The 14187-nt window shown below is 35.1% G+C and overlaps 1 protein-coding gene across 2 annotated transcripts in view; it reads right to left on the bottom strand.

Moving 5' to 3' along the window:
* The window catches only part of LOC117331526 (neuroglian-like), a 139351-nt gene extending 125367 nt beyond the window's left edge, over nucleotides 1-13984 (bottom strand). For both annotated transcript variants that reach the window (XM_033890269.1, XM_033890270.1), the window contains exon 1: nucleotides 13136-13984. In XM_033890269.1, coding sequence (XP_033746160.1) covers nucleotides 13136-13214 — 79 coding nt within the window. In that variant the 5' untranslated portion in view covers nucleotides 13215-13984. The remainder of the gene's footprint in view (nucleotides 1-13135) is intronic.
* Between the last annotated feature and the right edge of the window lie 203 nt (nucleotides 13985-14187).

Here is a 14187-nt window from a genome sequence, read left to right as displayed (position 1 = left end):
TTTTTACATCTGCTTCATTAACAGGTCTCTTAATCAGCTTACCGTCCTAACACCTTGATAACCACTTTTTACAATAAAACCCTAAAGATTCCTAAAAAAATATCTGATGATGTGTAAAATGAAATTCAAGGATAAAAATTGGAATCAAAAGGCCCTTTCCATCTATAGCCATAAGTCACAACTATAGAGAATCAGTTAAATTACCAATAGCTAAGTCTGATGATAAATTAAAATCTGAAAATAAAAATTTACATATGTGTCAATTAATTCACCTTAAGATGTGAAATACAAATCTATGATATAGGTCACCATGGCTTAATGATGTGAGATACAAGTCTATGGTATAGGTCATCACTGGCTATGATGTGATACAAGTCTATGGTATAGGCCATCACTGCTATGATGAGATACAAGTCTATGGTATAGGTCACCATGGCTATGATGTGATACAAGTCTATGGTATAGGCCATCACTGCTATGATGAGATACAAGTCTATGGTATAGGTCACCATGGCTATGATGTGATACAAGTCTATGGTATAGGTCACCATGGCTATGATGAGATACAAGTCTATGGTATAGGTCACCATGGCTATGATGAGATACAAGTCTATGGTATAGGCCATCACTGCTATGATGAGATACAAGTCTATGGTAAAAGCCACCATGGCTATGATGAGATACAAGTCTATGGTATAGGTCACCATGGCTATGATGAGATACATTTCTATGGTATAGGCCATCACTGCTATGATGAGATACATTTCTATGGTATAGGTCACCATGGCTATGATGAGATACAAGTCTATGGTATAGACCATCACTGCTATGATGAGATACAAGTCTATGGTATAGGTCACCATGGCTATGATGTGATACAAGTCTATGGTATAGGTCACCATGGCTATGATGAGATACAAGTCTATGGTATTGGTCACCATGGCTATGATGAGATACAAGTCTATGGTATAGGTCACCCATGGCTATGATGAGATACAAGTCTATGGTATAGGCCATCACTGCTATGATGAGATACAAGTCTATGGTATAGGTCACCCATGGCTATGATGTGATACAAGTCTATGGTATAGGTCACCATGGCTATGATGTGAGATACAAGTCTATGGTATAGGTCACCCATGGCTATGATGTGATACAAGTCTATGGTATAAGCCACCATGGCTATGATGTGATACAAGTCTATGGTATAGGTCACCATGGCTATGATGTGAGATACAAGTCTATGGTATAGGTCACCATGGCTATGATGAGATACAAGTCTATGGTATAGGTCACCCATGGCTATGATGTGAGATACAAGTCTATGGTATAGGTCACCATGGCTATGATGTGAGATACAAGTCTATGGTATAGGTCACCCATGGCTATGATGTGAGATACAAGTCTATGGTATAGGTCACCATGGCTATGATGTGAGATACAAGTCTATGGTATAGGTCACCCATGGCTATGATGTGATACAAGTCTATGGTATAAGCCACCATGGCTATGATGTGATACAAGTCTATGGTATAGGTCACCATGGCTATGATGTGAGATACAAGTCTATGGTATAGGTCACCATGGCTATGATGAGATACAAGTCTATGGTATAGGCCATCACTGCTATGTTGAGATACAAGTCTATGGTATAGGCCATCACTGCTATGATGAGATACAAGTCTATGGTATAGGTCACCATGGCTATGATGTGATACAAGTCTATGGTATAGGTCACCATGGCTATGATGTGAGATACAAGTCTATGGTATAGGTCACCATGGCTATGATGAGATACAAGTCTATGGTATAGGCCATCACTGCTATGATGAGATACAAGTCTATGGTATAGGTCACCATGGCTATGATGAGATACAAGTCTATGGTATAGGTCACCATGGCTATGATGTGATACAAGTCTATGGTATAGGTCACCATGGCTACGATGAGATACAAGTCTATGGTATAGGTCACCATGGCTATGATGTGATACAAGTCTATGGTATAGGTCACCATGGCTATGATGTGATACAAGTCTATGGTATAGGTCATCATGGCTATGATGTGAGATACAAGTCTATGGTATAGGTCACCATGGCTATGATGAGATACAAGTCTATGGTATAGGCCATCACTGCTATGATGAGATACAAGTCTATGGTATAGGTCACCATGGCTATGATATGATACAAGTCTATGGTATAGGTCACCATGGCTACGATGAGATACAAGTCTATGGTATAGGCCATCACTGCTATGATGAGATACAAGTCTATGGTATAGGCCATCACTGCTATGATGAGATACAAGTCTATGGTATAGGTCACCCATGGCTATGATGAGATACAAGTCTATGGTATAGGTCACCATGGCTATGATGAGATACAAGTCTATGGTATAGGTCACCATGGCTATGATGTGAGATACAAGTCTATGGTATAGGCCATCACTGCTATGATGTGATACAAGTCTATGGTATAGGTCACCATGGCTATGATGAGATACAAGTCTATGGTATAGGTCACCATGGCTATGATGAGATACAAGTCTATGGTATAGGTCACCATGGCTATGATGAGATACAAGTCTATGGTATAGGTCACCATGGCTATGATGAGATACAAGTCTATGGTATAGGTTACCATCACTGCTATGATGAGATACAAGTCTATGGTATAGGTCACCATGGCTATGATGAGATACAAGTCTATGGTACCAGTGTTATAAGCCACCACTGCTATGATGAGATACTATGGTACCAGGGTATAAGCCATCATTACTGTTATTGAGTAAGAATAAGTGTAAATTACAGCCATATGCCTACAGAAAATGAACTGATAGAAATTCCATTAAATCAATAACAATTGAGTGTGGTTCATAACACCTCATCCCCACTGATGTACCCTGATGGCCATTTCCGCCCGCTACAGTAGCTCTGAAGAAAGAGCGCGTGGAGTAAAGCCTGCTGCATGATTATAGCTTGTAGGTATTTGTGTGTCAACTCTACTGGATAAAACACCATTTTTATACGATCACACGATGTCAGATGTCATATCCACCAGTCCAGCATGTACGGATCAGTGAACACTTAATTCTCTTTTTATGAGATGAAAAATAATTCTATAGTGCATCACGTCCAGTGAAATCAATGTCGCTCCAATGCTTGTGTGATTGGTCAATAAAAAAAGAAGAAGAAATAATCTGGCCGTGAATCTAGTGAGGTCTTGACAAGATTTACTAACTAGCTAGTTAGACTGTCCGAGCTGTCATGAATGTCTACTCAACTCTGGACAGGTCAGTTGTCAATGTGTCCAAATCTAACGTACTAGGAAACCATAGCCTTCTTGTTGTCTATCAACTTCCAAGCAGAAATGACTTTCTTTGCTACATATTGACAGTTTCTCCTTAAAATACATTTCAGGTCTCATCAGCATGTTGACTTGAGAGTATAGCCATGTTAAGCTTCTAAGCTTGTCAACCTTGTATTTCCTACTTGGACTCCATACATTTCAGATTGTTCCATTTAAAATGGATTTAACACTGCGTCAGGATCGTCATTCACTCCTGATAAAATGCTCACCTCTTTATCAAAGTATCTTTTGCAAACTCCTTAATCGATACATTTCCTGATGGTCATGCAGCTTCTAACAAGATTCACACTCAATTTTCTGCTCAAACATTTAGTATGATATGCATTTTCATTAAGAGTTAAAAGGGATCGAGTAAGCCTAAAACAGTTATTTTAAAGTAATTTATTATATTTCTCTTTAAAAAAATTGAAATTAAGAATAAAAAAAAATTTTTATAAAACCATTAATGATTTTTTTTTTTTAATTTAATTTAATTATCTCCAAAAACTTGTTTCTCTTGATCTACATGGACTACATCTTTTTATAACAAATAAATAAGAGAAAAAACAGGTCAACTAAATTTCAGGAGCAAGATTATAAGAACAATCAGAACAGTAATAGCACTTAGCAATACCCAATGCAAATCAAGACTTTATTCTTATTAAGTGTCTTCAACAAACCGACATAAGAGTTTCAATTACCAAGTTTAGATGTTCAATGTTACCGCGGGCTAAGTTAAGGACCAATGTTAGATCAAGTTATGGTCAGTCATACATATACAACACTGAGGGACGCCATTTTCATTGCAAGTTTTGCTATCTTGTCCTCATAACCCTACATCATATACGTTTTGCATCTATTCATGTTAAAATTCAATTTTAAAGACTAATTATTTATTGATAAGTAGAGGTAACAATTTATACTTGCTGGAGACTTGTGAAGAATAAAGCATCTATTGTTTTAAGGGAATGAAGGGCACCATTTCTGCAAGAGATGAAACCCAGATCTCTGGATTACAACTTTGACATTCTGCGGATTGAGCTAAAGAGATATTTCCTGCCGAAGTCGAGTCTGTAGGAATTAAGCAGCTAGTATCTTTCCAAGGTGACGTAAATGAAAAGACAAAGATGTGATATATGTCACAGTAGTCTTTACAGACTTTGGTCGCTGGTCAATAGTGTAGACTGACCATCCCCCAGAACGGCTGTCTCCAGACAACTTCAGTGGAGGTTGATGATAGGGTTATGGTAGAAATCCCTCTAACATCCTTGATAATGGTATAACCATTGACACAATATCCATAACAAATAGATTTTCTGACGACCAAACACATGTATATATCTCGAACATGTTGATTGTGCAATTAATTTTAAACAATTCACATTGAAACACCAAAAAATCTATGGCTCTCATTACTCACATTACAATGGGGTCTAAATGTTCTATTTCTCATTATCCAAAAAACAATCAGACAACTTTTACCTATACCCACAATTCAGTAGGATGAATGTCTTAGCTCGCATTACCCACAATTCAGTAGGATGAATGCTTTAGCTCCTATTACCCACAATTCAGTAGGATGAATGTCTTAGCTCGCATTACCCACAATTCAGTAGGATGAATGTCTTAGCTCGCATTACCCACAATTCAGTAGGATGAATGTCTTAGCTCCTATTACCCACAATTCAGTAGGATGAATGTCTTAGCTCCCATTACCCACAATTCAGTAGGATGAATGTCTTAGCTCGCATTACCCACAATTCAGTAGGATGAATGTCTTAGCTCCTATTACCCACAATTCAGTAGGATGAATGTCTTAGCTCTCATTACCCACAAAGCAATTGGAAAACTTTTACCTTTTGCTAGTGTCCAATGGGATGAATCTTTTACGTCTCGGCTCACAATGCAATTGGTCAAATTTGTTTTGCCTCTTGCTACCCACAATTCAATTGGGATGAATATCTTACCTCTCATTATCCACAATTCAATGGGATGAATGTCTTACCTCTCATTACCCACAATTCAATGGGATGAATATCTTACCTCTCATTACCCACAATTCAATGGAGTAACCATTTTATCTCTCATCACCCACAAAACAATGGGGTCACAGTTTTCAAAAAAAAGATGTTGCCAAAAAAATCATTGGAAGAAAAGCTTGAAAAAAATGAAGTGCCAATGGTATTGTCTTTAAGCCTGCATTGTGGAGCATGTGACAGCTGCTTTGGAAATTTTTCTTGTCGAACACTGTAATTATCTTGGATGAAACCAGCATTTTCATTATCAACTGTAACCCTTTCTCAGCAAGCCCTGTCACTGTGATATTGTGATTCACTTGGTTTTTAACGCTTCTCTGACCAACCAAGGTCGGTTTCATTTCTTTCTAAATCATTTTTGAATGGTTGCAATTTGAGTTATGGTTGCAACTATTAAAACATCCTAGTTTGTCTCGTCAGGATTCACAGCATTGTCTTTCTCGTGTAGAGAAAATGGTATTTTCTGCTTAGAGATAAAATTGTCAAATCAATTTAGAATTTTTGGGTCATATATCATGTTGTATTACCAACACAGACAGAAGCACTGTAGGACCATAGAGTCCCGATAGTGAGCACCCACTAGCTGTAAATTTATGCAAATTAAAACAAAATCTAATGCCAATTTAAGTATCCCAACTTGGCTATAGTCCTTATAGAGAATTAACATGGAGGCAAGTATTAGATTATCTAGCATTCTAGTTAGGATTATATAACATAATGAATGTATGTTGACTTTTCAGATTGGTGTTTGATGACTGCGGTATACTAATTAACACTCCATTATGACTACTGCCCCACACCCCTCTTACTTCCCAAGCCAATTTTCTTGTCCATATAAGCTTTAAAGGGATTGACATTTGTTCAGATAAATCTATGATGTTTAAATTTTCATTTTGTAGCTATATAACTATGAATTTACAAACTTTCTTTATCTTATAACAATAGTGAAACAAATTAAATCAACTACAATTTTTTTGTATACTGAAAACCCATGTGGTCATGCACACAGGTCAGACTCAATACCTTTTTAATCAGCTACCTGTATAGTTAGACATACTATGTATATGTTTGGATCTGTATACATTTTCAAAACTGTGTAATATATATCACCACATATGATTCAATTAATTGGGTCATACTCAGGCCAGGTAGCTCATCTGATGAGATCTTAAGAGTCTAGAGGTGCTAGGTTCAAATCCAGGTCTGGTTGGATTTTTTCCTTCCCTTCTATGGATAGTGATGTTAACCATTGGGTTGATGAATTGAGGAGTGGGGATGTTCTGAGTGTGAGTCCCAGTACTTTCCTGTTACATGGTATCAAGGCTGTGTTTGTTTATAACAGGGACACTATGTTGAGCTGATGTCCACTATGGAGGGAATAGCAGTCTGTTACACTGATGATAAGTATTCCCTGTAGATTAGTCGATGACACATATGTCTGTCCAGGCTCTGGTGACACATAGCTTTACAGACAAACTCCACAGGATCATCAGCTGATCTCTCCTCATCTGCCCAACAATATCTTCTGGTCATGTAGATATATATAGATATACACCTGTCTCATTTCTCCCAATAATGATTTTAACAGTCATATTGAAACATGTTCAGACAAAGTACAATGTATTGCTGTGCAATAACCACTAATTTTTCTATCAGAATTCTGGCAGGAAATTTAGCGATAAATGTCACCATTATTGAAAAGGATGTCATGTTTTGACAACTATTTACCTAGGTACGCTATTTATAACACAATTGTTTTCCAATTACATTATTGTGTTTTTTCCCATTCGGAGGTGGTGTAAAAGCTAACGGTACAGTGCACGCTTCAGTGCACAGATCTCGTCTATTTAAAGTCATCCAGGCATGGTATTCCATAATTGTTAAAACATGTTACAGCATCGAGTAAAATAACATTATTCCAGGGTTCAACAATAACGGGACATTTCCATTGTGACTATATCAACCTCTACATCAATGATGGTCCTCTTACAAGGGATGTTTGACTAGTCACAATAGTTACAAATGTCATTGAAATGTTTCAAGGTTCAATTAACCCTATTACTGCCCCATCCCTATCAGCCCACTCAGTGACCAGCTCTATTGTATGTTTTGCCACCTGAACCATTAGGCAGCTTTAGCCATAATCTTTCTTCTCCACCTTCCGAAATGATCACCTCCATTGATGATCATTGAGTAGGAAGGGAGGGGCGCTGGACGACATCCATAAAGTAGGCACTTTCATAGCTAAGGTCAATCTCCTTTCCAACCCTTTCAATGACGACTTTCCTCTGTCTTTATAGCTCAAAGAACAAATATCTAAGATCTCTCCTCCCCTTTGACTTTTGTTTTAAAAACTCCCCCTCCTTTTCCATTTTTCTTTTATTTGATCCTCAATCTCATTGTGTTCCTTGATGGGAATCTACATGAAATTTGTACATTCTAAGGATCACTTGTACATGTATAACAATATATGTATGCATGGATTACAGCAGCATCATACATAATGTATACAATGCATACACTACAATATAGAGTTCCCTGGAGTCACAGTGTCAAAAACACATATAGCTGTATCATCTATATTCAGTGAATATGATAAAATATATTCCGAAAAGTTTTTTCCATAGAAAATTTCATTTCAACGTCATTCTAACAATGAGGATTTTATTTTTCCAAACAGTCACAGAAAAGAATTTTCAAAACTACCAACAATTTAAGATTGTTTTCATTGAAAAAGATATTTCAAGGTCATCCTGACATGGAATATTTTAATTCCGATCCAAAGCCTCCAAACAATAAGGCCTTTCAGTTGCTTTCTTGCTAACAAGCAACCCATACCAGGTTTACACAAAGATAAAATCCCAACGGATAGGACCCCTATTAAAATCTGTAGAAAACATGGAAGAAAATGTTTGGCTCCAATTTATAGCTGAAATATGTATAATTCATCAGCCCAATGACGATATCATGTTATCTTATAGTAACTTCTCAACCTTTAGTACAGTTGTAATGAACTAACTCCCTAATGATAGTAGTAACTTCTCAGTCTTTAGTACAGTTGTAATGAACTAACTCCCTAATGATAGTAGTAACTTCTCAGTCTTTAGTACAGTTGTAATGAACTAACTCCCTAATGATAGTAGTAACTTCTCAGTCTTTAGTACAGTTGTAATGAACTAACTCCCTAATGATAGTAGTAACTTCTCAGTCTTTAGTACAGTTGTAATGAACTAACTCCCTAATGATAGTAGTAACTTCTCAGTCTTTAGTACAGTTGTAATGAACTAACTCCCCAATTATAGTAGTAACTTCTCGGTCTTTAGTACAGTTGTAATGAACTAACTCCCTAATGATAGTAGTAACTTCTCAGTCTTTAGTACAGTTGTAATGAACTAACTCCCTAATGATAGTAGTAACTTCTCAGTCTTTAGTACAGTTGTAATGAGCTCCCTAATGATAGTAGTAACTTCTCAGTCTTTAGTACAGTTGTAATGAACTAACTCCCTAATGATAGTAGTAACTTCTCAGTCTTTAGTACAGTTGTAATGAACTAACTCCCTAATGATAGTAGTAACTTCTCAGTCTTTAGTACAGTTGTAATGAACTAACTCCCTAATGATAGTAGTAACTTCTCAGTCTTTAGTACAGTTGTAATGAACTAACTCCCTAATGATAGTAGTAACTTCTCAGTCTTTAGTACAGTTGTAATGAACTAACTCCCTAATGATAGTAGTAACTTCTCAGTCTTTAGTACAGTTGTAATGAACTAACTCCCTAATGATAGTAGTAACTTCTCAGTCTTTAGTACAGTTGTAATGAACTAACTCCCTAATTATAGTAGTAACTTCTCAGTCTTTAGTACAGTTGTAATGAACTAACTCCCTAATGATAGTAGTAACTTCTCAGTCTTTAGTACAGTTGTAATGAACTAACTCCCTAATGATAGTAGTAACTTCTCAGTCTTTAGTACAGTTGTAATGAACTAACTCCCTAATGATAGTAGTAACTTCTCAGTCTTTAGTACAGTTGTAATGAACTAACTCCCTAATGATAGTAGTAACTTCTCGGTCTTTAGTACAGTTGTAATGAACTAACTCCCTAATGATAGTAGTAACTTCTCAGTCTTTAGTAACTTCTCAACCTTTAGTACAGTTGTAATGAACTAACTCCCTAATGATAGTAGTAACTTCTCAGTCTTTAGTACAGTTGTAATGAGCTAACTCCCTAGTAACTTCTCAGTCTTTAGTACAGTTGTAATGAACTAACTCCCTAATGATAGTAGTAACTTCTCAGTCTTTAGTACAGTTGTAATGAACTAACTCCCTAATGATAGTAGTAACTTCTCAGTCTTTAGTACAGTTGTAATGAACTAACTCCCTAATGATAGTAGTAACTTCTCAGTCTTTAGTACAGTTGTAATGAACTAACTCCCTAATTATAGTAGTAACTTCTCAGTCTTTAGTACAGTTGTAATGAACTAACTCCCTAGTAACTTCTCAGTCTTTAGTACAGTTGTAATGAACTAACTCCCTAATGATAGTAGTAACTTCTCAGTCTTTAGTACAGTTGTAATGAACTAACTCCCTAACCACAACCTGTACCTTGAAGCAGACACTTGATCATTACAAAGCAATTACTCCTTAAAAACCTCAATCTATACTAATGTGGTATCTATATAACTAATGATAACCTAATGTGGTATTTATATAACTAATGTTAACCTAATGTGGTATCTATATAACTAATGTTAACCTAATGTGGTATCTATATAACTAATGTTAACCTAATGTGGTATCTATATAACTAATGTTATCCTAATGTGGTATTTATATAACTAATGTTAACCTAATGTGGTATTTATATAACTAATGTTAACCTAATGTGGTATCTATAAACTAATGTTAACCTAATGTGGTATTTATATAACTAATGCTAACCTAATGTGGTATCTATATAACTAATGCTAACCTAATGTGGTATTTATATAGCCATACAAATGTCAACTATATTTTTTTGTTTGCATTTTCATGTATTATGAAGCCTGTGATAACTAGCGTTTATCAAAGTGTGTATTTCTTTTATATCCAAATGGCATCATTAGTCCCATATCAGATATTTCAATTTGTCACAATTCAAAATGTTGATATGTTTGGAACATTACTAATCATTAATTACTAATAGAAAAGGATCTTTGATATTCAGTATTTTTCCTCTATTGGACCTGATTGTTTCCATGCTGTCAGCTACAATGTGACGTTTTAACACAGAACACTACATTGAATTCCCGACAAGTTCACATTTCCGTGGATATATGAAGTGTTGATTCCTTTGCTTGAATGAAGAACTACAACAGCTAGATAGCTGATACTGAAGGGCCCTGATACGCCAGGAAAACCCAGAAGTGGAATTATGTTCTCAAAGACAGATCTGCATGTCCCGATGGGTGAATATATTGGTATGATATCAGTTGGTATTTTTAACGTGGTAGGAGTTTAGACTTGCTTGATGAAGATAACAGTGGAATAACCAGTCTTAGGAAAAAGGCTTCTTTAGATTGACATCAAATTCCATTGAATAAATGATGTATCTTTTAATTTTCTAATTTTTATGTTTTCATGTATCATATTTTTTCTGAAATCCAAAACTCTCTGTCTGTTAAAACCTATTTCTACAGTATACTTATAACAATATCAAAACTCTCTGTCTGTTAAAACTTATTTCTGCAGTATATACTTATAACAATATCAAAACTCTCTGTCTGTTAAAACCTGTTTCTACAGTATATACTTATAACAATATCAAAACTCTCTGTCTGTTAAAACCTATTTCTACAGTATATACTTATAACAATATCAAAACTCTCAGTCTGTTAAAACCTATTTCTACAGTATATACTTATAACAATATCAAAACTCTCTGTCTGTTAAAACTTGTTTCTGCAGTATATACTTATAACAATATCAAAACTCTCTGTCTGTTAAAACTTGTTTCTGCAGTATATACTTATAACAATATCAAAACTCTCTGTCAGTTAAAACTTGTTTCTGCAGTATATACTTATAACAATATCAAAACTCTCTGTCTGTTAAAACTTGTTTCTGCAGTATACTTATAACAATATCAAAACTCTCTGTCAGTTAAAACTTGTTTCTGCAGTATATACTTATAACAATATCAAAACTCTCTGTCTGTTAAAACCTATTTCTGCAGTATATACTTATAACAATATCAAAACTCTCTGTCTGTTAAAACCTTGTTTCTGCAGTATACTTATAACAATATCAAAACTCTCTGTCTGTTAAAACCTATTTCTACAGTATATACTTATAACAATATCAAAACTCTCTGTCTGTTAAAACCTATTTCTACAGTATACTTATAACAATATCAAAACTCTCTGTCTGTTAAAACCTATTTCTACAGTATATACTTATAACAATATCAAAACTCTCTGTCTGTTAAAACCTATTTCTACAGTATATACTTATAACAATATCAAAACTCTCTGTCTGTTAAAACCTATTTCTACAGTATATACTTATAACAATATCAAAACTCTCTGTCTGTTAAAACTTGTTTCTGCAGTATACTTATAACAATATCAAAACTCTCTGTCTGTTAAAACTTGTTTCTGCAGTATACTTATAACAATATCAAAACTCTCTGTCTGTTAAAACCTATTTCTACAGTATATACTTATAACAATATCAAAACTCTCTGTCTGTTAAAACCTATTTCTACAGTATATACTTATAACAATATCAAAACTCTCTGTCTGTTAAAACCTATTTCTGCAGTATACTTATAACAATATCAAAACTCTCTGTCTGTTAAAACTTATTTCTGCAGTATATACTTATAACAATATCAAAACTCTCTGTCTGTTAAAACTTGTTTCTGCAGTATACTTATAACAATATCAAAACTCTCTGTCTGTTAAAACTTATTTCTGCAGTATATACTTATAACAATATCAAAACTCTGTCTGTTAAAACCTATTTCTGCAGTATACTTATAACAATATCAAAACTCTCTGTCTGTTAAAACCTATTTCTACAGTATATACTTATAACAATATCAAAACTCTCTGTCTGTTAAAACCTATTTCTACAGTATATACTTATAACAATATCAAAACTCTCTGTCTGTTAAAACTTATTTCTACAGTATATACTTATAACAATATCAAAAGCAACTATCTTTTTGAAAATATTAATCAATCTGAAGTACTGATAATACAAAATGTATCAAAATTTCCTTCTACACGATTCCTCACTAGAATTTTTAGTTACACAAGGAAGTGGAAATTCTGCATAGAGTTGATCATATAGCAAACCCACTTAAGATGAAGTACTGATAATACAAAATGTATCAAAATTTCCTTCTACATGATTCCTCACTAGAATTTTTAGTTACACAAGGAAGTGGAAATTCTGCATACAGTTGGATATAGCAAACCCACTTAAGATCGTACCAATATTAGAACACCATATTGCCTGTTTTCCTTTGTTTATTCATTTTTTATAGTATATTATTGCTTTTTATTATACTGTATAATTTTTTATTTATAGCACCTTATACCTTTTTTTTATACTGTATTATTTTTTTTGTAATACTGAATTATTCGAAGTTTCTGTTCCCATTTCCAGCTGGAAATTTATTTATGGTAACTCCGATTCCCAAATAGGACATCTTTGTACCTGCAAAAGACACCTGAAAATAATGTATAAAAAGTTCAAAATATCTTACCTGCTAGAGTAGTGATAAATATCCAACTCCATAGCAGTACATCCCAGAATTCAACGATTTTCCACATTTTACTCCTCATCCCGTATTACGGCAGCTGATCAACTCCACTAGATGATCACACATCTCAAATCTCAGATCAACGTCTGCTCGTCCACATAGAATGGAAAGAAAAATATTCTGGTAAGAATTTAATTGAAATTACATTTTGATCTTTAATTAATGATGTACTACGTGACCAGATTCACATTCAATATCCGCATATAAGTTCCAGGTAGACCAGTCCAAAAACAAGATGGCAATGAGAACAATTTGTTGGAAATAATTGCATTACATCATAATCCTAATCATGGATGAGTGTTGGTATTCACTACAGTTCCAGTCAAGTGTTTCTGTCCAGAGAATTAACCACTGTTTTACCACTATGTGTTCAATGGACAAACTATACACACAGATGAATACACACACAACACCACCATTGGATGTGGTAGCCAGAGGGGGTGGGACAAATGATAATAGTAGGTCACGGATGATTCGCACCCATTCAAACTCGGCTCCTCTGAAATGGGAGAGAAAATGGTCCTGATGAGGACAGGACGCAATGAAATGTCTCTTGTAATAGACTCCCCTGGAAAATTCTCAAACACACAAATACAGGAATTATTCAAACAGCATCAGGCTGTACTTCATTAATTCTGCGCCGAAGATCCTATGTCAGCCTCTTCCTGTTGTGTCAAGGTATAAAAAATTCATCACACTTCATTACCAAGCTAACATCCCAATACACCTTTGGTCCAGGCGATCAGTGAGAACAACAGATAGTGCGTCCAAACACACACCAGTCCTATACCAATATAAACCCTTATTAGGTAAAGTCAAATATCAGTCCACTATTCTTCTGTACTAAAACTACTTGTATATTGCCAGTGAGCGGTCTTTGTGTTAAGCCTGCATCCATCCACTGGAGTCACTGAATGGATCGGAGTGAGACAATGTGACTCACATTCGACGTTCGTAGCAATGGAATGATCTTATCGTGAATCTTGATGAATCAA

The sequence above is a fragment of the Pecten maximus genome, chromosome 7 (assembly GCF_902652985.1).
Source record: "Pecten maximus chromosome 7, xPecMax1.1, whole genome shotgun sequence".
NCBI classification, from domain to species: Eukaryota; Metazoa; Mollusca; class Bivalvia; order Pectinida; family Pectinidae; genus Pecten; species Pecten maximus.
This window is presented reverse-complemented; position numbering and strand designations above follow the sequence as displayed.